Source organism: Suncus etruscus, chromosome 2 (genome assembly GCF_024139225.1).
Source record: "Suncus etruscus isolate mSunEtr1 chromosome 2, mSunEtr1.pri.cur, whole genome shotgun sequence".
NCBI classification, from domain to species: Eukaryota; Metazoa; Chordata; class Mammalia; order Eulipotyphla; family Soricidae; genus Suncus; species Suncus etruscus.
In genome coordinates this window covers 94,701,782-94,726,398 of record NC_064849.1, presented here as the reverse complement: position 1 = coordinate 94,726,398, position 24,617 = coordinate 94,701,782, and the positions used below count along the sequence as shown (strand labels likewise).

At 58.2% G+C, this 24,617-nt stretch overlaps 1 protein-coding gene and 1 pseudogene across 1 annotated transcript; one reads left to right on the top strand and one right to left on the bottom strand.

Annotated features, from left to right (window-relative positions):
• Positions 1-1,883: 1,883 nt before the first annotated feature.
• On the top strand, positions 1,884-1,975 carry LOC126002225 (uncharacterized; annotated as a pseudogene).
• Positions 1,976-3,396: 1,421 nt separating this feature from the next.
• LPCAT1 (lysophosphatidylcholine acyltransferase 1) lies at positions 3,397-23,844 on the bottom strand. The gene is made up of 14 exons (XM_049767931.1): positions 23,710-23,844; positions 15,117-15,259; positions 13,575-13,789; positions 12,722-12,834; positions 11,720-11,780; positions 10,757-10,815; positions 10,329-10,363; positions 9,899-9,953; positions 9,604-9,686; positions 9,130-9,255; positions 8,292-8,445; positions 6,862-6,960; positions 6,374-6,515; positions 3,397-4,566 (listed from the first exon to the last, which is right to left on the bottom strand). The coding sequence occupies exons 1-14, from the start codon at positions 23,842-23,844 to the stop codon at positions 4,382-4,384; spliced, it is 1,605 nt and encodes a 534-aa protein (XP_049623888.1). The 3' UTR covers positions 3,397-4,381.
• Positions 23,845-24,617: the final 773 nt, after the last annotated feature.

Genomic DNA, 24,617 nt, shown 5'->3' with positions numbered 1-24,617 from the left:
CAGGAATCCCAGCTAGAACCCCTCCCTCCTCCCAGCCCCTTCCCCCTCCCACCTCTACTCCATCTCTCCTCCCACCTCCCCTCTCCCCTCCTTCCTCCCGCCCTGGCCCCTCCCTCCTTCCTCTTCCCCTCCCCCTCCCTGCGTCTCTGCAGCATCTCATGCTGCTACCCAGCACTGTCCTCCATGGCTGGCCCTCTCACCTCAGCCAGGACAGCTGGGCCCGACTCCCCCTTCACCTGATCTGGGCCTCGCGGCCACAGAGCTTCGGCAGCGAGCAGGTTATGCAGCCACAGGTGCCTGTGTACCCCAGCTCCTGCAAACTGGCTCAGGATCCTACTCGCTACCCTTGGGGAGCCCTGGAGTGTTCTAGATTTTCCTTTGGCATGGCAGGTAGGGGTCTGGTTGGACCCCACTGTCCTTGGGGTGTGCTGCTAAGCTCTGGTGGCCTGGGCAGTTGATCTCTGGTCATTTCTTCCCGCAGATGTCAGAAGGGATGCCCACGCAGACTTTTCTGGATGCCCACTGCTCACTGGCGGTTCTGGCTGCAAAGAGCAGCTGCCATGTGCAGGGCCAGCGGGCTGTGTGCAGAAAGAGCTTATACTGGAGCGATTCGAGGGTCCCTGAGCCACCTCCCCAGCAAGACTGTCTGTGACAGGCGCTCGGCGTGTTTGCATCGCAATTAAGGCAATTTGGTGAAAGCGGTCGCTCACATTTTCCCTGTAATTACCCTCTATTCCCTCCCGCTCCATCGATCAGGAGCGAGTCCAGCTTGCAGCCCTGTACTTGCAGGTTCACCAGGCACTATGTCCCTGAGGTCTGGGGCATGGAGACCCACACAGCACGGTGTCCTGTGAAGCTGGCCCGAGTTTATTCAGGATCCAGGCCTCATCTATCCTCCTTGGCTGCTTCTCTTCTCACTTCTGCTGAGCTAGAAATAAAAATGCCCCATTTACCCTGCTCTCCTCTGGGGACACCCATCTTGCTTCTTTTCCCTCCATAGGAGCTTCCACTGTTCTGGTGAGGTGTTGGGTGTCTGGAAGGAGTGGACCCAGCCTGAGAGCTTGTCTGTGCTCTGTCCTGGGGCCGCTACAGGACTGTGGCCCTGTATTTGTGAGGGGATCAGGAGGCCCAAGGGTTCCCCTGGAGACTCTTGACCAGGCAGGTTGCCAGCTCCCTACTCAGATTGACACACGACACAGGCCTGTAGGGTGGGGGTGTCAGATGCTGGCTGGCTTTCTCATTGGTCACCCCCAGCAGTGCTCTGGGCTCAGCATGTGGCTGCTGGCTCACTGTGAGTCTTGAGGATTCTGGAGTCCTCACATGGGAAGTGCTTGCAGGTAGGCCTCAGGTCCTGCACGTGTCAGGTCCTTGGTCATCTGAGTGGCCCTGGCCCTGCCTGTCTCCTGCCCATCTGCTCTACCATGCACCCAGCCAGGTCACTCTCATATAGATTTTTTCTTTTCTTTTTGGTTTTGGGCCATACCCAGCAGAGCTCAGGGTTACTCCTGGCTCTGTGCTCAGAAATCACTCCTAGTAGACTCAGGGGACCATATGGGTCCATCCCGGGTCTTCCTCATGCAAGGCAAACAAATGCCCTACTGCTGTGCTATTGCTCTGGCCCCTAGTTTTCTTTTATCTTCTTTGGTTTTGAGTCACCCAAAGCGATTCTTGGGTCCTATTCCTGGTTCTGCACTCAGGAATCACTCCTGGCAGGGATTAGGGAGCCATATCAGATGTTGGAGATGAAACCCAGGTCGATCATGCTTAAGGCAAATGCCCTGCCTGCTGTCCTATCACTCTGGTCCTGGCATCCTCTCTTCTGCATGGAGACTCAGTGCTGTGGCCACTAATCAGCTCAGTGGCTGTTATAAGAAAGGTTGGGGGTGCTCGCTTCAGCAGCACATATACTAAAATTGGAACGATACAGAGAAGATTAGCATGGCCCCTGCTCAAGGATGAAGCGTTCCATATTTTTAAATAAACCTGAGTGCAGGAAAAAAAAAAAAGAAAAAAGAAAGGTTGGGGGCCGGAGAGATAGCATGGAGGTAAGGAGTCTGCCTTGTATGCAGAAGGATGGTGGTTCAAATCCCAGCGTCCCATATGGTCCCCCAAGCCTGCCAGGAGCAATTTCTGAGCACAGAGCCAGGAGTAACTCCAGAGCGCTGCCAGGTGTGACACCCCCTTCCCCCAAAGAAAAACCCAACAAACAAAAAGGTCGAAATCTGGCTTTATTTTCTTTCTTTGGGTTTTTGGGCCACACCTGGCTGTGCTCAGGGTTTACTCCTGGCTCTGGGCTCCAGAATTACTTCAAGCAGGGCTCAGGGGACCAACCCTATGGGACGCCAGTAATGGAACGCTGGTTGGCCATGTGCAAGGCAAGTGCCCTTCCCATGGTGTTACTGCTCCAGTCCTCATCTTGATCCTCCTCACCTAGACAGCCGCCCGCCGGCGGTGGGGGATGATCAGGATCCCTCAGGGCGTCTGATGGTCAATGGGGGGATGGAGCTTAGCCGTAGGGAGATGCCCAGAGTGCAGTGTGGCTGGGAGGACTGGGCGATCACTGTGTGGTTCACCAAGCTGACTGGATGCACTGCAGGCAGCAGGGCCTATCTGTGGCGATGTGGGCAACATGGTTCATCCCCGAGAATGGAGGAGAGATGATCATGTGACTTGGCCACAACACTGTACTGCACCAGCTCAGACACCCACTAACTAGCACAGCCAATACAGGGGTCCGGCTGCTTCCCTGCAGCGCCCCTGGTGGACATTCTCACTGCCACCATGGGGCATGGCCTCAGCACCTGGTGGACACCCTAACCTGCCAGCAGAGGTGCAGGCAGGAGCTGGTGTGTGTGTGTGTGTGTGTGTGTGTGTGTGTGTGTGTTGGGGTTGCTCACTCCACACACCTCATCTCCCTCAGTTGCTATGTTTGCTTGCGCACATCTACACATTCTATGTATGCACAATTCATGTGCAGGGTGTAGTCACATGTACCCATGGGCTATGTATTACACAAACCTGTGGACTGTCTGTGCACACAGGTACATGTTTTATTTTTCACCCTCTGTCCCCGCCCCAGACTATGCCTTCTAAGGGTATCTGCAGTGGTATCGGCTATAGACAGACTCACGCAGACTTCATCAGAGGGCTCAGGGAATTCCCCCATGCCAGCCCAAGTCAGGACTCCTGTGCCCTCACACAGGGTGTGCCCTCCACCAGAAGCACCCTCTCCCCTCCTTTGGACACCTCTGGAGATTGGCCAACATGGTCTCATCAGCCCACAGAGGTCCCTACCGTCCAGGTCAGTGGGTCTGAACAACTCCTTCCAGGTCAGCACCCAGTCCCCGCTTGCACATGCTGTGCCTGTTCCGCTCAGAGACCACGCGTGGCCGGAAGTCGAATGCAGCTCTGTTTTATTCTCCCAACAGACAACCATTGGCCCAGGACTGTCAGTCCTGCCCGAGCCCCTAGTCTCTGTGGGGGTGGGGCAGTGAGGGGGCCCTTTCACAGGCTGATGTCAAGGGCTTCACAGCACCCATCATGCTCAGCCTCTAGGACCCCCAGACATCCTGGTCATCCCCTGGTGGTCGCCAGGAGCGGCGCTGCTCTGTAGAAAAGGGGGGAGGTGTGTGCTTCCTTGCTAAAAGACCAAGTGCCATGAGCACCAAGGCTGCGTGCTGGTCCCTGGGGCCTGACAACATGGTCAGACTTGGGGTCTCACCTCAGAACTAGACCCAGCAGTGGGCTTGGCTGGGAGGGGGCTTCCACCCTGAGGCCCTGCCTACAAACTTCATCTGGACGTGGAAGGCCAGGAACCCCCACAGCAGCAAAAACTGAACCTCAACATCTTACGATGGAGTCCTGGGCACCCTGTCACTGCAGGGACAGTAACGTGGGGGCCAGGGTGGGTGTGGGGGGCCGCCCCAATCTGTGCTGCCTGTCCGTCTGCCCACTGGCTCCCGAGGACCTAGAAGGGCTCTGTGGGACGGAGGTGCCATGTGGGTCCTCATGGAGGCTCGGGAGGTGGGGAGCGATGTGGGGACTGCACCTCAAAAGGGTCTGCCCCAGAGCTCTGAGCCCAGAAAAGTGAAGTTGAAAAAGAACCTTCTCTGTCTCATCTTTTTTTTTTTTTTTTTTTTTTTTTTTAGAAAAAGGGCTGAATGTTTCCCGTAGTATCTAAATGACATTTATAAAATACTCGCCAGCCCCCAACAAATGTAGAAACGTGTAAAACCAGCGCCATTGGCACGGAATGGTGGAGGTGGTGGTGGCGGCAACAGGCACCGCAGGACACGAGGTCTGCTGGGGTCCGGGTGACCAGCTGGTCTGGCTTTGCCCCAAGCAGGGCGGCCAGGTGGGAGCAGAATCCAGAAGCTTTGCCCTAGTTCAGTTTCTTGTAGGAAGGCTCCCACCCTGCAGCTGGGCTCTCAGGGCTAAAGTCGGCACAGAAGCCGTTGGGGGCGAAAGCCTCGGAGCTGGGACCGCAGGTCTCCACGCTCTGCTGCTCCAGGTACAGGTAATCCTCCGCGAGGCTGGGGCAGGCGGCCACAAACCTGCTGAAGTCGGCTGCAAGACAGACAAGCACCTGTTGTGGCCTGACATGGGCGGCCCAGAAACCCTGACCCAGAAACCCCGACCCCATACAACAATAGACTTTGCTTTGCTTTCCGTTTCTGATTTTTGGGCCACACCTGGCGACGCTCAGGGGTTACTCCTGGCTCTGCATTCAGAGATCACTCCTGACAAGCTCGGGGGACCATATGGGAAGCCGGGGATCAATCCAGGGTCAATGGGTGACCCTCTGTGCTAGCATCCTGACCCAAGATTTGGCTTTTTCTACAGCTTATAAGTATAGCTGGGCTGGGAGATTAGAGGAAGGGGCTGTCACTGGGTCTAGCTCTTGGGGGGCACCGTGAGGGACCTCCCTGCTAAGGGGGATACCCATTGTTCAGTGCCTGGCCACTGAAGTGGGAGGAGGGTGCCAAGTGCTAGGCCACTGCACCCCTTCAGAGAGACAGCTTAGCACCCGGCAAAAGCACATGAACACATGTATACAGTGCATGTCAAGGCTACAAACACGTCCAGACACATACACTCTGCTAGATCATGTCCACAGCAGTGCAGTACACAGAGACGCTCCCTGACATTTGGGAGCGAGCGTGAGACCCACATACAAGCCCGAGCGCTGACCTTTCCCGAGTCAGCACTGAGCAAACACCGTCTGCGACTGGCGGACATGAAGGATGGGGGGGCTGTGTGGGGGGCTGGGAGAGAGACGGGTGAAGGAGAGGAGAGGGAGACAGGAGTGAAGGAAAAAGAGAAAGGAGAGGAGAGATACAAGAGAGAAGAGAGACAGGAGAGAAAGGGAGAGAGGGAGAGAGACAGGTGGAGAGAGACAGGAGAAGAGAGACAGGGATGAAGGAGAGAGAGATAGGAAAGGAGAGAGATAGGAGAGAGGGAGGGAGAGAGAGACAGGTGAAGGAGAGGGGAGATAGGGGCGAAGGAGAAAAATGAGGAGAGAGGGAGAGAGACGGGTGAAGGAGAGAGACAGGAGAAGAGAGACAGGGATGAAGGATAGGAGAGGAGAGAGATGGGAGAGAGACATGTGAAGGAGAGAGACAGGAGAAGAGAGAAAGGGATGAAGGAGAGAGAGATAGGAAAGGAGAGAGATAGGAGAGAGGGAGGGAGGGAGAGAGACAGGTGAAGAAGAGAGAGGGAGATGGGGTGAAAGAGAAAAATTAGGAGAGGGAGAGAGACAGGTAAAGGAGATACAGACAGAAGAGGAGAGAGACAAGAGAACAGAGATAGGAGAGAAAGGGAGAGACAGGTGACGGAGAGAAAATCGAGAGGTGAGAGAGGGAAAGACAAGGGTGAAGGAGAGACAGAGACAGACATGAGAGAAGAGAAATAGGAGAGAAGGGGGGAGAGGGAGACAGGGGTGACAGAGAGGGAGAGAAAGGTGATCAAGAGAGAAAATCGAGGAGAGAGGGAAAGACAAGGGTGAAGGAGAGACAGACAGGAGAGAGATAGGAGGGAGAGAAACAGGGGTGAAAGAGACGAAGTGAAGGAGAGAGGAGAGAGGAAGGGGAGAGAGAGGGTCAGAGGGGTATACGTTTGAGGGTGTCATCCACCAGCCTTCTCCAGGGGACTACGGGTGGTTCTTGGGTCTCAGTCCTGTGGGTCCTGAGGTCTCCCTCTGCGGGGGCTACAGGTAAGGCTGACTGAGACCCGACCTTGCACCCCAAGCCTCTCAGCTCCTGTGCCCGGGCCCCTCAGCCCTTGCACTTGGAACTCAGGGCCACTGGCTACACCCCTGGAGACACAGGCCCCCCACGCCAGCCCGGCTGGGGTAGAGCCTTTGGGGGACACTCACAGAATGTGATGCAGCCCTTCCGCTCGTGGTCGATGGCCTGGAAGAGGCCGCTCACGGGCAGCTCGGCCACACCCAGGACCGTCCTGAGGACTCGGGCCAGAGTATCCTCATCCATGCTGCCGTCCTCTGGGTGCCCGAACATCTGCAGGCAGGGCCGTGCTGGTCAGGTCAGCAGGTGGCCAAGGCAACGCTGGCCCCCTCTGGCCCCACAACTTGGCCCCTGAGCGTCCACCCTCTTTTGGCCCTATGTACCACTCCCAGTAAAGTGGAGCGCCCGTTGGATTTAAGTCCCGACACTGTGTCTGGCTCTTAGAGTCTGGCTTGTGTGATGTAGGGAGTGGTCCCTCTCTTGGGCAGTGATGTCCACAGCCTGGTGTGGGGTGGCATCCTGTGGCGGCCCTGCCCTGTGACCCGCAGAGCTGGCTGAGGATTTGGGGTGTCCCCCTCCCCGAGTGTGTGTGCAGGAGGCACCTGGAGCCAGCACTTACCTTGAACGCCAGGTGGACAGTGTCCAGGGTCCGGGCTGGCCGGCACACGACAGACAAGGCCACCACATACTCGCGGGGATCCATCTCGCCGTTGTCGCCCTGGGATGGATGCTTGGGAGTCAGCCTTGGCCGCAACCTCAGTACCCTCGCCAAGCGCTGTTCAGCCCCGAAGTGGCACAGATGTTGTGGGCAAAGGCTGAGACCCAGGTCTGTGGGCAGCACATGTGGAGAGCAAGGAGGAGCCACAGGGCAGGGCAGTGCACCTTGGAGTCACCCTACAAATGTGTGTAGGGGCCTGCACCCCTGGCCCATGTCAGCTCAACAGCAACTCAAGGGGAAGGCAAGAAAGGGCTGATGCAAAAGGTGCCCGTGACATCCTACACATCACAGCAGGACAGTGCAGACTGTGATGTAAGCTTCCCGCCCACTCTACTACTCTCCAGTGCTCAGTCTGACCCTGAAGCTGTTGTGCTCCTGAGTGCCTGAGCAGAGAAGCAACCACAGCTGTGCTAGTGGCGATCACCTCCCTTGGCACATAGGCACAGAGCCAGGGGCTGCTCCTGGCATCTGGGCAGGGGGAGGATAGGTTCACTGGTACAGATCAGCCGAGCAGAACCCATGTGGAGCAGTGACACACCTATGGGAAACGCTCACCTAAGGGCAGGTCTATCACAGGACAGCCCAAGCTTGGGGCACGTCCCACCCAACTCATGCTCACCCTGTGGACACACCCACCACCCATAAACACGCCCCATCCAGAACACGCCCACCATCCTATAGGTACACCTATAGGTACACCCAGCCCAAGACATGCCCTTCTCCCATGTGCACACTGCACCCACTGCGCCTACCCATATTCATACCCCAAGACATACCCAACCATAGGACACTCCCACCTCCCATGGGACACACCCCAAAAGAACCACAGCACACGGACATGCCCTGCCAACACAAGAAATGCGCCCCACAGTCACAGAGAAACACGGCTGCCACACGTGGCCATCACATGGCAGGTGGCAGCTTGATTCACAGGCATTCTTATTTTTTTTTTTTTTTTGTGGTTTTTGGGTCACACCTGGCAGTACTCAGGGGCCACTCCTGGCTCCATGCTCAGAAATTGCTCCTGGCAGGCATGGGGGACCATATGGGACGCCGGGATTCGAACCAATGACCTTCTGCATGAAAGGCAAACGCCTTACCTCCATGCTATCCCTCCGGCCCCCACAGGCATTCTTAAATGCTATCAGAAACATGAGATCATGAAAACACGAATGCTATCACAGGTATGTGTCCTAGGCCATTGGGGAAACATGCATGCAGCCCTGAAAGTGTGTGGTTGTTGGGAGGGTACAGTGTTTGAGGCACACAAACAGCATCTGCCATTGTGGGGGTCCCACGGGCAATTATGGCGACCTCCGCTCTGCACTCACCTCATCAAACAAGCTGAACAGGTCTTGCAAAGCCTGGGATTCAGGCACCCCTAGGAAGGCTGCAAATTCTGGGAGTCTCATCTTCACTGCTCCCCTCTTCTTGGCACTGTCTGAGTATGTATCCAGCTCCTTCTCCAGCTTTTCTGGTTTTAGCCTAAGCAAAGAGGAAAATCTGCTTAAAAATTAAAAACAACAATAGCGATCTACAGAGGTGACTCAGATGCCCAGAATAGTGGGCAAGGCTGAATAGAAGATATATCTGGGGGGCCGGGCGGTGGCGCTAAAGGTAAGGTGCGCCTGCCTTGCTTGCGGTAGCCTTGGACGGACCGCGGTTCGATCCCCCGGTGTCCCATATGGTCCCCCAAGCCAGGAGCAACTTCTGAGCGCATAGCCAGGAGTAACCCCTGAGCATTACCGGGTGTGGCCCAAAAACCAAAAAAAAAAAAAAAAAAAAAAAGATATATCTGGGCCAAGACAGTCCTCCAGGGCCCAGGTCTTGAGCCCAGAACCAATGTGGCATCTCAGCTGGCCCATAGCTCTCCCTAGCCACACTCACATCTGGCCTAGGCCCAGCCACAACCCAAGCCCCAGCTCATCCACATCTGGTCCCATCTCCCCTCATAGTCCCCAGCCCCACACACACATCTGGCTCAAGCCCTGCCCAGGTCACAACCCCACCCACAGCCCCATGCTCCACCCACATCATACAACAGCCCCACCCATAATTTCTGGCTCCACCCACACTCCCTTGGCTCTGACCACATCATACCCCAGCTCCACCCACTGCCGAATGCAGCCCTGACCACACTGGCAGGCGGAAGCAGACCCACACACTCACCCCAGGCTTCTCACCAGCCTGGCGAATTCCAGAAGGCAGGTGTCTTCAGGAAGGCGGAGCTGCCCCTCAGCCAGGGCTAGCTGGCAGTCCTCGAAGGTATAGTCGGTGACAGGGACACCCAGGGCCCTGCAGGACACCACAGTCACCCTCAATTTCCGGACACATGTGGATCACCCCAGGGCATTCTGTGCTTGGGTGGGGCCACCAGAAGAGAGATGCAGGAACAGAGCCCCGTAGACATTCAGGGAAGGGGTCCCAGCTCAGTGCCCAAACCTCACTGAACCCTTGCACAGACACAGGCCCACAGAGACCCACAGTGCACTGCACAGACCCCCTGCACCCTTGCACTTTCCAATGCAGTCACTGCAGTTGCCAGTGGCAACAGCTTCGAGCCTCCCACCATGAGCATCAACTCCCACCCTGGCTGCCTGCACCCCTGCATGGCAGGGGTGGGGTGGGGCTGGGCTCACTTACTCGGCCATTAGGTGCCGGACATTGCTGGCGTAGAGGGCAGGGTCGTTACGCTCCTCCTCCGAGGGGTGGTACACAGGTAGGAACTGTGGAGAAACCGGGGTCACCAGCACAGCCTCCCCCAGCTCTGGAATGACACAGGAACAACCCACACTCCCCCATGGGGATAGGAAGGCCCCTCGTGCCCAGCTGCACCACAGACATGGACAGGGCAGGCAGCAGGTACTTCCACTGGCCCTAAACTGAGTGACACATGGAAGAGGAACCCCAACACCTGGGCACCCACCCACATACCCACCTCGATCTCCACGCGGCTGTGCAGTTGGCAGAGCGTGAGCCATAGGATCTCCAGCCTAGGACAGAGCGAGGTCAGGACACTGCCATGGACGGTAGCAACAACAGGACATTGCCTGGTAGCCCTGCCCACCTCCCAGAGCTTCGGCCTGGCCAAGACAGCCTGAGGGAGTGACCAGCTAGGGCAACTGTCTGGATCCACACTGGCCTACAGTAACTGACTCCCTCTGCCCGCACCCCTGCCTACACTGTCTTGCTCCTACATCTGTGAAGGACACAACACTCCCACTTTGTTTTCTGGGCTCAGACAAGCTGTGTCATCTTGGACTCAAGACCCGCTACTGCTCTCCGGGGTACACGGTGACAAGCCTCCAAGTGCTTGGGCTCATGTGGGTGAAACGGGCGAACATGTGGGCAGCACATGGATGACTTACGCGCCAGGTCCCTGCCACGTCCATGTGATTGTGTCCTGTAGGCAAGAGGGAACTGTGACCAGCCAAACCCTCACGCCCCTTACTGCCTCCCTTCCAAGGGGCCCTCCCGGCTTAACCAGGGGCCGCTTCGATTACAAAGAACGTTCTAGAACCTCCAGCACAGGTGCCTGAGTGGGTCAGTAAAGAGAGCCAGCAGCAGCCCTACCCACATGAATACACCTCTCCTCAGCACACCTGGGCCTCACAGAACTTCATGCGCGGCCAGCACCCGCTCTCGAGACTTCTAGAACGGGCCCAGTTAAGGATGCGCTAAAGGCGCTGGGGAAGTGCCAGAATGAGCAGGGTCACCCCAGGACCTGGGGACTCTGGGAAATTCTGGGAGAAACCTGGGTCTCAGGGAGCAGGACAGTGGGACACGCAGGACTTACCAGCTTGTTGGGGTACCGCAGCACCACGGGCTGGACAGGGACTCCAGGGATGAAGGCGCCTGCACAGAGGAGCCCCGTCACTCTGGGCTGTACCTGGGGCCTCTGAGAACAGGCCACACAAGGCGGCCTGAGACCTCGTTGGGCACAACAGGAGTGGGAACGCAGAGATGGGCAGGACCACAGGCCGTGGGGGACATGGGGCCAAGCATGCCCGGGAACAGCTCTCTCTGCCTGAGGCAGTTTCTAGGCCTCCAACCCTTCTGTGAATGTGGGGGCTCTCCCCAGGGTTCCCCCACAAACCCTGATGTGCAGAGGAAGACGTCCTGCTGAGCCGTGAGGTGACTCTCGACCTCCAACTATACTACATGGTGGGGACTGGTGGGGTGGAGCAAGGGTTCACCTCCCTAGGCTGGCAGAGATATGAAGACTCAGGGTTGGAGGGGACCTGGCAGTACTGAGGGACCCAGGGCTAGGGAGATCCTGCACTCCACCTTCACACTAGGCACTGCCTGCTTTGCAACAAGTCAGCAACATACAGTTCTCCTCATCTTCCTTATGCCCCACCAGTAGCCTCCAAGAGCCCCCACTCATCCCATGACCATATGCCCTGTAATGACCCTCCATGGTCCTACCCAGCCACCTCCCGCATGATGGGTCCAACTACCAAGCAATGGGGCCATGTCCCAGGGTCCGAAGTCCTCACATGGTTGCTGCCCTTTAGCCTGGGGCCCTCAGCACCAACAGTGCACCCCAAACCCAGACCCAGACCCGTAAAGGCAGGGAGACCGCCAGGCTAGGCGGTATGAGGCGGCACAGATTCATCCTGGGCAAACACAGCCGTTTACTCTGGGGCTTTGCTTCGGGCTGCGGCTATTATTAACACACGCAGCCTGCTCGCAAATACCACCTTAATATTTTCCTTTCTCGGGGAGGAAAGATGAGTCTTATGAGACATTTACATACCAGGCTTGAAGGTAATCAGGCACGTTCTGTTGGTGCAAGTTCCTTCTGGAAAGATCATTATCTGGAAGCAGATAAAAAATAGGGGGTCAGTGCTGAGTGTCTGAGCACGGAGCTGCGTGTTCCGTCCCCTACTGGCCGCTGCGGGAAGTGCAGTTCGAGCAGAGGCCTGTTCCCAACCAGCATCCACCAGGGTGACCAGACCTGAGTGTGCTGAGTGGACACGTACGGGTGGGGATGTCAGCAGAAAGAATTGGAATAAGAGGGTCTGAGAGCAGGGGGAGCCTTGAACACTCACAGAATCAGTTGCAGGAGATGCCATCACCCCAGTGGAGGCAGACACAGGCCGGGGAGGGCAAAACCTGGCCCTAAGTAGGAGCCTGGGAGGTTTCTTTGCAGTGGGACACAGTCTGGCCGGGCTCCACACTCTGTGTTCACATGGAACTCATCCATGGTGTCCCATGTCCTCTTAAGCCAAGCCCCAAATTTTATTTATTTCATTTTATTTATTTATTTATTTATTTATTTATTTATTTATTTATTTATTTATTTATTTATTTTAGGTTTTTGGGCCACATCCGGTGACGCTCAGGGGTTACTTCTGGTTATGTGCTCAGAAATCGCTCCTGGCTTGGGGGACCATATGGGATGCTGGGGGATCAAACTGTGGTCCGTCCTAGGTTAGCGCTTGCAAGGCAAATGCCTTACGACTTGCACTCCCGCTAAGCCCCCCCAAGCCCCAAATTTATTTTTCTTTTTTTTTGTTTTTGGGTCACACCTGGCAGCGCTCAGGGCTTACTCCTGGCTCTATGCTCAAAAATCGTCCCTGGCAGGCTCAGGGGACCATATGGGATGCCGGGGTTTGAACCACTGTCCTTCTGCATGAAAGGCAAACGCCTTACCTCCATGCTATCTCTCCGGCCCCTAAGCCCCAAATTTTAAGTGCCAGTTCGGGGACCCTGGGGACACCCACCAGCTCTGCCCTCGATTCCAAGTTGGGCTCACCTGTGGCCACTTCCCCTTGGACTGAGCCCGTCTCTTTATCTCCTCCACCGTCTTCCTCCTCGAGTCCTGGTCTGAGCGCGACACAAACACAGGCCGGATGTACTTGATCAGGGCTGTGAGGAAGAGAGGGAGAGAGCAGTGGGTGAGGAGTGGTGAGTGAGCCCGAGTCACTGGGGGACCAGCACCTGGGACCAAAGGAGAAAGGAGATTGCTGTCCTCCAACAACTTAGGAAAGCTCAACTTTTTTTTTTGTTTGTTTTTTTGTTTTTGTTTTTGGGCCACACCCGGCGGTGCTCAGGGGTTACTCCTGGCTGTCTGCTCAGAAATAGCTCCTGGCAGGCACAGGGGACCATATGGGACACTGGGATTCGAACCAACCACCTTTGGTCCTGGATCGGCTGCTTGCAAGGCAAACGCCGCTGTGCTATCTCTCCGGGCCCAGGAAAGCTCAACTTTGTGGGAGAGGGTAGGTGGGCCAGGGGTGGCAGTAGGAGTGGGGTGGGACACTCGGGGCGGGGTAGGGGTGACTCATAAGTCAGGGACACGATGCTGGGATACCCCTGTGCCTGGAAGGTGGCTGAATTGCACACCCACTCTGTGAGGGTCAGTAATGAGGGGAGGAGCAGCCATGTCCAGGGCAAGGAGGCTCAAGGTCACAGCAAACACCCCAAGACAGGGCTGGGTACTCATCAGAGCTGGGCTGATGGAATCAAAGGAGAATACACACGCTCCGGGGTGGGGTTGAGCCCAGGTTGTGTGGGGAGGGTGTCCTATACTGGGGGGGTCCTCTAGGACAGGGTCCAGCCCGAGATAATACTTTGCCGCCCACCCACCTGACCATCCAGACACTCACTTCCCCAGATGGGGATGTCCCTGCTCTCAGCCTTCATGACGATGGACGACATGGTCATGGTGACGGGAATGGCATCGAAGTAGGAAGAGTGCGGGGCCAGAGTGAGGATGGCTGCCTCGGTGGGGGGTGCCCGGCGCCCCTTCACAGACACGTGGTGGAAGCCGCCAGCAAACCACATGGTGCGCATGAGGGCCTTGAGCAGGACGTCCACGACCCTGCAGGGACACGGGCAGTGGGGGGGGGTGGCGACACCAAGCCGGTGGCCACCTGGGACAGCATCCCTCCCTAACCATCAGGAATGCAGGCCCAGTACCTGCATCAGAGAAGGGAGCACAGATGTGAGAACTAAGGTTCACACACTGAACCTCAAGTCCTGAGCCAGGTTCTGTGCCCCAGGATCACGCCTGGCCCTGAACTGGGGTCAATCCCTGGGTTAGTAAGACCGTTACAAAGGCAGTGTCCGTCCACTGTGCCATTTCTCCAGCCAGGATTTGGGGCATGACAATGAGGAGAGAAACACCGACACCAGCCAGGAAAGAGCCACCAGGGCCAAGAGCAGAGACAAATGCAGAGGAACAAGGACAGCCACAGGGAAGGGAGGGAGGGGCCTGGAGCCAGACTGGGGATGGACAGTTCCTCTGGTCATAGACCAAATGGAAGGTGCCGGAACTCTGGAAAAACCAAGGCCAAGTTGGCGGCGAATTACAGATTACAGGCGAGGAACGCAGGCACTAGACAGACACGCTCATGTGATAAAGATAATGTGTACACACACACAGACCCGAAACAAACACACAGGATATGGATACAGACAACAAACACAGGAACATGCAGAGATGACACACAGGTATGTGCACACACAGTGATGAAACAAAAACATGCGTGTGCAGGCACAAGCATACGCAGGGATGCCTGAGCACTGGGAGTGGAGCCCCTCGCTGTGCAGAGGGACTAAGCTCAGGGTCCCTCACAGCTCCACTGTGCACTTCCTGAGACACCTTAGTGGAGGGGCTTGCTGGCAATGGGTGTCCGGTGGGCACCCACATGCCTCACACACAAAAGCTGCCCCTAGTGGAGGATGAACCCACAAAAAGAAACACCAGAACACAAGCCAGGGGGACACTTCTAGGGACAAAAGGGGCCTCAAATAACGTGAGCCCCAGCAGAGAAGACCCCCATGCAGAGAAGACTCCACAAGGGGACTGTGTTGAAGGGGGGAGTGTATGTCCTGAGCTGCCATCCACAGAAACCCTGCACCTCATCCCTGCTAATGGCCCTCATGGTGCTGGTTTGCGGGCACAGGACAGAGGACAACTGAGTATTAGGCCCTGCCCTGGCACCCATGCAAGTGTCTGGCAGCTAGCCGAGGTTCTTCATTGAGGAGCCGTGTCCCTTTGCCTGCACTTCCTACGCCCCATCAAAAAGCAGCGTAGGGTATCAGGCAGGTGCAACACAGCAGGAGATGGGTAAGGGTTCCCCCAGGGGGCAGGGCCATGGTGCCCACAGCCCAGTGGGGGCGCCCGCAGAGCTGCCAGCACTTACTTCCGCCACAGGGCTGGGTTCGTGGGGGGTTCCTGGTCCTCGGGTCCCAGTGAGGCAAGCAGGGCGAGCGGCCAGGCCAGTAGCATCATGAGGACAGCCAGCAGCAGACGCACAGGGAAGAGCGTCAGCGACATCAGGAGCAGCTGGGGAAACAGGGGGCCCGTCACCAGCCAGCGGGGACAAGCGTGGGCTGGCCACGAGCTGGGAGATGTGATTGAGGATGGTCCTGCGTGCATTCCCTGCCAGCCCACCCCAGGCCACACTGCCCTTGGTGCAGAGAACAGGAGCACAGAACAGAGTCCCCAGCAGCTCCAAGGCAGCAGGGGCTCCAGGGAGGGCAGACCTTGCAGTCTGGAGGCTGCAACACTAGGAGGGGGTGTCGGAAAGGGGACAGATGGGGGCTGTTGCAGAGGTTGCAGGTGCAGGGGAGGGGCTAGTTAGGATGCAGGCCTGGGGAAACACACCAGCCTTTCTCAGGCCCTCTGGCCATGCCTACAACCATAAATACGCCCCTTTGTCTGCTATCCTTTTCAGTGCCCGCCCCCCATGACCACACTCCTTCCAGTTCTTTCCCCACCCTGGCCACGTCCTCAGTCTCCATCCATCCTCCCTCCGTCCTAGGCCACACCCCTAGTTTTGATCCTCATTCCTGGCCACACCCCTTCCCATTACACGCCCTTCCGTGGCCACACCCCTTCCCAGTTCTTGTCCCTACCCTGGCCCCGCCCTCTCCTTGGCCACACCCTTCCCACAATTGTCCCCGCCCCCTCCCAGTCTCCACACCTCTACTCTGGCCTCTCCCTGGCCACACCCCTTCCCAGTTTCAGTTCCTCCACTGTGGCTCCGCCTCCTCTCAGTATCCACCTCTTTTCTTTTTTTCTTTTTCTTTTTGGTTTTTGGGCCACACCCTGCAGCGCTCAGGGGTTACTCCTGGCAGGCACGGGGGACCGTATGTGATGCTGGTATTCGAATCATCGTTGGTCCTGGGTCGGCTGCTTGCAAGGCAAACGCTGTGCTATCTCCCCGCCCCCACCCTTCTTTTAGTATCCGCCACTTTTCGTGGCCTGACACAGCTGGCACACTTGAAGGTCACGAAACTTCTGACCCACACAGGGCGCCAAACAATGGCGGAACTCAGGTGTGAGGCCAGGGGTCCCAGTGTGGAGGGCACAGGGCAGCAGCATGGCCTTGAGTAGTGCTTGCTCTGGCTCACAGTAAGGCACCCCAGAAGGGGCCACACCAGGCCCAAGTTGCCCATGGTTGCAGGTCTGACCGCCGCTCGTGCAATGCCCATTCCCCCAGACGCCAGGCTGCTGGAGATCCTCTGCTGCCCGGTCCGGTTGAGACAGGATGAAGTGGAGGTTTCTCCTATGTGGGGCTTGCTCTGCTCACGGCCCTGACAGTCCAACCTCACCAAGCGTGACTGATGTTGGGTTCCACATGCACCCCAGGTCTTACACTCTTGGGTTAGCCCCTGCACCTGGTCTTCTGTAGGGCTTGTGGTGGGACCCACTTCCTCCCACAGAGAGGCTCTGGGAGGTCATGGGCAGGCCTGGGGTGGGGATAGGGGATGTGGCCAGCCACCTTGGGAGGAAGTTGGGGAAGGCTGAGCTGAGCTGAGTGTGGGGCCAGCCCTTCCTCACCTCTACCACCACCACCCTGTCTAAAAGGTAGGAGCCTCCAAATTTTCCCCCTCACACTCACCATCCCCCATGACCCCTATGGGCCATCCCAGGTCATCCCAGCCCAAGCCGAATTCTGTCCCCTCTTCTTGCAGCACAGAGCAGGGCCTTGTGGATGCGGAGGGATGGGGCCCTGCTTCCCAGGGCCATGGCAGACTGGAGGCACAGAGGGAGGCCACAGCAGCTTCCTGCCTTGGTGGGTGGCTGGGCCGCACTCTCTCTCATAGCCCTGGCCTGTCCTTTCTCAGCAGGCTCAGGGCAGATGCAGTTTCTGGGAGCAATTGCAGGCCCCAAGCCTGGCAAGCAGGGCACAGAGACAGCTGCTCTGGGCTGCAGGATCACCAGCAGCATACCATCCCGCCCTGCCCTGTTACCAAGACGGTATCTACTACAAATAATGAAGCATGCGGGATCTCCTGGGGTGACAGCGCCTCCCCATACAGCCTTGGGGCTGAGGGACTGAGGGTCCCCGTGGAAACAGCCTCTCACCTTCCTGACAGCAGGACCCATGCAAGACAATGATGGGGAAACTAGTCATCAGAGCCTGACAGGCCACCTGGCAGGGCCAGGGGATCCAGTTACCACGGCCCTGGGCAGTCTCACAAAGCACTTAATATTTTGGGGATGCAGAATTGTGTTGGGGGACAGAGCTGTCTTCAGGGTGCAGCCCGTGTTTCCACAGCTCAGCCCTGAGGAGGCCCTAACTCCCCAGGGGAGGACATGGAAGGCCCTGCTCCAGCTGCTTCCAGAACTTTCCATACACTATGCCCTGTCATCTCCACAGGTGTCACCAGCCCAGCTTCTGCCCCAGTCCCACCTGTCCCAGAGGCCCCGACCCCAGAGTGTCCTGGGGAGTCACAGGTGGGCAGTGCCCGGGCAGGGAGCAACAGGGAAGGCTGACGCACTAGGTCCCCGTGACCTGTGAGGGAGATGGAGCTGACTGATCCCAGACCCATGTGGCCTGAGTCACTTGGTGGCAGCCCATCCATGGGCAGGTGCCTGTGTGGGCGCCTGTGTGGGCAGGATGACCAAGTTCTATAGGGGGGCTTGATGGTCACCTCACCCTCAGCCACAGTGCTGTGACTTGGGGCAAGGACAAGTTGGTGAGACCAGTAGAGTTGAGAAGTGCTGAGGACAGGAATAAGATGACAGGTCAGAAGGGAGGTGGGGCAGAGCAACAAGACAGATGGGAGTGGGGCAGTGGTCTTGCATGCAGCTGACACGGGTTTAATCCCCACCCAACACTCTGTATGATCTCCCCACCTCCACCAGGAGTAATTTCTTTTCTTTCTTTTTCTTTTTCTTTTTTTGGTTTTTGGGGTCACACTCAGTGGCACTCACGGGTTAATCTTGGCAGGCTCGGGAGACCATATGGGATGCTGGGATTTGAACCACCATCCATCCTGAATATGCCCTACTGCTGTGCTATCTCTCCAGTAATTTCTGAGGAGTAATTTCTGAAGGCAGAGCCAAGAGTAAGCCCTAAGCATTGCTGGGTGTGGCCCTAACCCCCCCCCCCCAATTCAGAATCTAAATAAAGCCCTCTCTGTATCTCCCAGCACAGATGTAAGGACACAGATGTGATCAGGTGCACAGAGATACAGATATACATACAGGTGTGAACAGGTATACAGACAATATGGTCACAGACCACACCATACATCTGTGGACACACAGATGCACAGACATGACATAGTCATAGAGACAGACAAATGATCAAATACACAGACACAGTGATACAAATACAACATAGAGACAGTCATGTGCAGTCACATGGTCATACAGACCCGAACACAAATGTACAGACACAAAAGTCACACAGACACGCACAGATATACAGACACAGGGAGATGCAGATAGTAGACACTAATCCCAGAACCTCCACTCCACACCCAGGGGGTCTCGCCCTGCTTCCCTGCAGTGTAGGAGTCAGGGCAGTCTCAGGGAGTGGAGAGTCAGTGTTTCAGCAAAGGTAACCTCAGGAAGGGGCAGTCTCTTGCCCAGACTGTGAGATGACAAAGGTAGGTGCTGGCCAGACCCACAAGCATGCAGTGTAGGGAAGGTGGCAGAGGTTTGGCAAATGCCTCCTGGCTGGATGGGCCTGACCCCCAAGAAGGCAGAGATAGAGGGGTAACTTCACTACACCCCACAAAACAGCCTCGGGCCTGACCACTTGTCCCAAGCATGGCACAGAATCCAGCTGTGAAGGAGGTCTCAGAGTTATCACCAGGTTATTCCCCTGGGAGCCACCAGTGGCACTCGGCTACACCTACGGTGACTCGATAACCATTTCAGCCTGGTAGTAACCTTACCCATATGTGGACCCCAGACCAAACCGGGTCTCCCAACCCCAGCAATATAGAGGTCCTTGAAGTCTCACGTCAGAGTCTCGCTCCCTTATACCTGGGGAGGGGTCAGCTTTAGGGTCAGTGTAGGCTGCAAAGAGCCCACACAGCCCAGCCTGTCCCTGAGAGCTGCCAGCCTGTAGTTGCTGGTGACAGCAGCTCCGAGGCTACCCAGGGATGCCACCAGGGGCAGGCTGGCTGCGGTGACCTGGTGACCTGAGACCTCAGGGAGCAGTGGGTGGGGCTGTGGCCGCAGGGCACTGTGCTTAAGACAGTGGCAAACAGCTGCTCCTAGGGGACACCAGGCTTCACCAGGCAGAGCCAGCCGTGGGGAGGTGGGAGGACATGTCTCCAGGTCTGGGAGACAGAATTGTGGTCCTGCAGGCATGCCCATCGGTGCACAAACCCACAGTCTAATCCCTGCAGTTTCATCTGCTCAGGCCACGAATGTGACACTGTGCAGGGAAGGCCAGAGGGTTCCCAGAGCTCCCCATGACCACAAGACAAGGTTTGGAGGAGTAGCCATGTAGGCACCATCCTCCCCGGGGCAGTTCAGTTCCCCTTGCAGGGGTCTCAAACTCGAGGGCCACGGCCCTCCGTACAACATTTTGTGGCCCTGCCCTAGAGGAATCTTTTTTTGTTTTGTTTTAGTTGCTTGGGTCATACCCCCCAATGTTCAAGGCTTACTACTGGCTTGGCACTCAAGGATCACCTCGACTTTGCCTCCTGCGGCCCCCAGGAAAATTGAGTTTGAGACCCCTGTTCAGGGCAACCCAGCACCCAACACTCTCCCAGCATGCTGGGCCACCACTGCCGCATCTTTCTCAAGACAGACTCAGAACATGATGCTGTGGCAGACACAGCCACCTGTCCCATCGAGTACAGACTTAGCAAACTTCCCCGGATGAGGGCAGGCACCGCACAATTCCCACAGGGGGGCTCCAATGCTGGGAGGGAAATGAGAGGCCTTGAGCAATAGCTGAACTTATATTCCGAGCCTGCACTGCAGCCCTGCTACAGCTGGTCTCTGGGGACCGACCTTCCCTTTCTGGGTCCCCCTAGCCCTAAGTCCCACCCCTATCCCGGCACACTGGCCTCACACCTGGATGCTCGCTGCTAGGACATCCTGGAACCACAACCTGGCCGGAGATGACACGCCTGAAAGCTGCAGCATCCATATGTGCCACCGCATAAGTGACACATGCACACAGTACATTCATGCGCACAGCGCACGTTACTCACACCACAGTACACATATGGCACATGTTTCATTCACACACATGTACATAGCACATGCAGCACGCATAGTGCATACATATGAAAAGTATACATGATGCACGCCCAAGGTGTATGCACACGCACACACAGCGCATAAAAGACATACTTGGTACACACAGTGCAAATGTGCACATCTCAGCAGAGGCGCACACGATGCACGCATGCGCATATAGCAGTACCAACACACGGTGCGCTCACGCGCACATTGTCACAGATGCAAACAGTACACACAAGCGCATATGGCGGCAGCAATACACGGCACACGCATGCGCACGTTGTTACAGACGCAAACACCCTACACGCATGCGTACATGGCAGCAGCAACACAGTGTGGCGCAAAGAGGCGCAAGTCGCAGCAGTGACTCAGGTGACTGCAAGCTCCTGGAATCAGATGCGGGCCAAGCCCTACGCCCCAAGGTGGCCCAAGAGCTCATAGTCACGAGCCCCCAAATCTCACATTTCCAGTCCCTTTCCGGCACTGGAGGGATCAGGAAGACAAGAGGAATGTGCTGGCCCTGCTGGTGTCTGCTGTCCTGACCGCCCAGGTCCACCGTGGCTTGACGCCAATGCATCACACATCCAAAGATCAAGGTCCATGCACCCCAAGGCGCAGGGCTCTGAGAAGGGCCGGTGGCCTGCACCCCTCTTACAAGCCACCTAGGGGTGCATAACTGGAAAGGAGGGGAAGCAACGAGCGCAAAGCTAGGCAGCTGCATACAGGAGATTCCATTCCTACCTCTTGGTGGTCAGGTTGGGGGGTGGGGCAGTGCCTAGGGCTAGCACCTGTCAGAGTGGGTGCTGAGAAGTACAGGAGGCTGAACCAGCAGCCTCCAGAGGGCTGTGATTAGGTGCATGGTAGGACTGGCAACTCCAGGTCCAAAAGGGAATCCCCACCTGCAGCGAGGGGAGTGGGTGGTGACCCCAAGAGAGGTAGTTTGTAGGGTCACCTGGAAACCACCCAGCTATCCCCGCACCCATGACAAGCAGTGCTCCAGGAGGTCCCAGGTGCGATCACTGAGTCTGCAAGGCAGGAAGCCTGGGGGGTGGGGTGGTTAGAGCCAGCACTGCATGCTGCAGTCCTGCTGTGGCCTTGTCACACAACAGGGCTGGCAGAAGTGGCAACTGCAACCACCTGGGGGCCCAGAGGCAGGTACCTCACTCCCTGCCCCATGCAGTCCTTATCTGCAGGTCCGGGCCAGAGGGAGACATGCTGCCCCACTGGGGAGCTGGCTGTTCTTCAAAGCCTGGAACCCTGAAAGGACACAGCACCAGGTCCAGGCCAGGATTCCAGTACCAAGGGCCCAAAGGGCTATGGCCAGGACTACCCGACAGCGGACGCTGGAATCCAAGGCGGAAATGGGTTTCTGAGAGAGGCTGCAGTACTAGGCAGTACTAGCCCATGGAGTTCCATTCTGGGTAGGCTGGGCAGGGGGAAGGTCCCTGTAGTAGGAAGGGGGAGTTAGTGGAGGTGGGACTATGAGGGGACAGCAGCATGGGCAGCGCTGTGGACACAGACAAGCAGGGACCTCCAGGCATCCCCAACCTCTCAGGGACCACGGTCGGACCTGGGCAGGACCAAGCCTGGATGCCTGGCCCAGGACCTTCAGCAGAGAGCCCAGCAGAGAACCTGGCTCCACTCGGGGTATGGGTACGCAGTGTGCTTCTTGTCCTGGTGTGTCAGGCAGGGATGCAGGAGGAGCGGGCCTGGGGCAAAGTGCACCCGGGTCTGTCCGGGCATGGCGGGCAGCCATGGGGAAGCCATTTCCAAACTTACTCAAGCAGTAAAGCTCAGGGTGGCGGGAGATGAGGACACATCCCGACCTGGTGATCCCTTATCCTTCTCCGCCACACCCAGGTATAGGCTGGATGTGTGGGTAGATAAGACGCTCATCAGCTACGTGCAGGCGACCAGATACCATCCTGGTAGGTGTGTCCAGCCAGGGCAGCAGAACAAGTCCAGACAGGGCATCACTGGGTAGGGGCCCAGGCCCCCCAAGCTGGGCCCGGAGTGACCACAGTCCTGACCTGGGTTGGGGGGTGGCAGTGGGAAAGGGCTGGGTAGTGTGACTCCCTGAGGCTTGATTACTTAGTCAGTACCTACTTCCTGGAAGCCAGCTCACCAATCCCACCGCTGGGACGTGCCCAGAAATGGGGAAACTGGAGATGGGTGTCTGACCCCCAGGATCCTCATGAGAAATGGCTGCTGGGGAACAAGAGGGCACACGGGCATGACTCAGACACAGGTAAGCCCCGAGCTTATTCTGAGCAAGGGCCAGATGGTGTCACTAATCCGTGGGCACAGGCCCCCCCCCCCACTGTATCAACTGGGCCCTGGGGCCACACCCACGGGGGCTACCACCCAGGACTGGGAGTGGGGTGCCAACAGATGGTTCAGGAGTCCTATTCCCTTCCCAGGCGGTCCACAGCGCAAGCTACAGTTTGGGGTGCCTTCACCGGTGCCCCTGCTCCCTACCAGTCCAAGACATCCCGCACTGGTCCCTATCTGGGAAAGTGGAGCTGCTCTTTCCCCTGGTGTTGTCCAGTCTGGAAAAAGGCACACACAGAAATGGCCCCAGGGGCTGAGCCGGGGTCACAAGTGTGTGTGGGGGGCACCTGTAGTCAGCGAGCCAAACACCCCAGGACAGCGGTGGCACTGACCGCAGGCCGCAAAGCAGTGTGTGTCCTTGGAGGCGACACCCATGACCCTCCTAAGCGCTGGAGGACCCCGCCGTGACCCCCCACAACTTCTGGGTGACTTGGGGAACTTTCTCACGCTCGGGTTCCTCACGGGTGAGTGCGCACCGACGCATCTGCACCCCTGAAGTTGGACGCGCTGGGCACCGCACCCCACCTGCTGGCACAGCACCGGGGAGTCCACGCACTCACACACATCCCGGCAGGATGCTCCCAGCCCGGCCAGAAGCCGCCACGACCCAGGCACGCAATGGAACGAACCCCCAGGGGTCGAGAAGCGACAGCGGCGGGCGGGGACAGGGACGCAAGGGCCGACCCTCCCTGCCCAGAGCCCGCGCCCGGCGGAAGACCCGCCCCTTGCGCCCGGGCTCCACGCGGCCCGCAGGCCGACCCCAGCCCCGGGGCTCCCGCGCCAGGCGCTCGGGGCACCCGGGGCACGCTTCCCGGGCGGGCCGGGGGCTCGGCCGAGGGCCGGGCTGCCGCGAGGGCGGGCGCCGCGGGGGCGCGCGGGGTCTCGGGGCGCGGCGGGGCCCGCGCGGGGGCTGGGCGGCGCCGGAGCGCGCGGGCAGCCCCTCCCGAGGCCGGGGCACCCACCTGGGCCTTCTGCCGGGCGCCGAGGCGCAGCTCGTGCACGAAGGGGTTCCGCCCCGGGGGCGCCAGCCGCCGCACGCCGCCGGCCCCCGCGCCGGAGGCGGGGGCAGAGGAGGGGCCGCGGCCCCGCAGCCTCATGGCCACGCGCCCCGCCGCGAGGGCAGCGTGCGGGCCGGGACGCCGAGGGGCGCGAGCGGGGCGCGGGGCGCGGGGCGGGCGACGAGCGCGGGGCGCGGGCCGAGGATGCGCGGCGGCGGCGGCGGCGGGCGCGCAGGCGCAAACGCGGACGCGGGCAGGGCCCTCGGGGCGTGGCTTAGTGTGACCACGCCCCTCGAGGCAGGACCTCAGTCTCGCCTGAGCGCAGCGGTCCGGCAGAGAGGGCGTGTCTTCATTTAGACACGCCCACAGGGCGGGGCCTAGAGTCGTCCGAGTCCCTCCGGGATGCGCAGCCTCGGGTCCTGCAAAAGCCGCTTGGGCTGGGTGGGCGGTCGCGCAACTGGGCAGTCCAGGCGCAGGACTTGGTCAATGGCCCGGCTGTCGGTTCCCGTGGGGCGGGCCCAGTTCTCCCCCCACTCAACGTTCCTTCCTATCTTGGGCCCCCGAAAGAGGAAGGGCCGGGCGCGACTCTCTGTAGGCCCAGTCGGGCCCGCACGTGCGTGGCAGCACCCAGGAGACCTCCGGCCATGCTGAGCTGAGAGCCAAGGGGTTCAGGGTGCACCCGCAGGGTGTGACGTGGGACCCCACTGCATCTGAGGCCACTTGATCACTGTACCCAGGGGAGGTGGAGTGTGTCCCCAGCTGGCACCGTGGAACGTGATGTTGTGGACAGGAGGGCGCGACCCCCACTTGGAGAGGGAGCATGGAGATAGCCGGCCCAGAAAGAAAAGGGGTTCCTGCGGGTCCATCGTGCA

Bases quoted from the DNA above. Each gene is read 5' to 3' on its own strand.
- LPCAT1 (XM_049767931.1), bottom strand. From the start codon at position 23,844: ATGAGGCTGCGGGGCCGCGGCCCCTCCTCTGCCCCCGCCTCCGGCGCG. The intron at 13,790-15,116 runs GTAAGTGCTGGC...GTGTCCCTGCAG, and splicing joins AACCCAGCCCTGTGGCGGAA to GGTCGTGGACGTCCTGCTCA. The intron at 12,835-13,574 runs GTGAGTGTCTGG...TCTTCCTCACAG, and splicing joins GGACATCCCCATCTGGGGAA to CCCTGATCAAGTACATCCGG.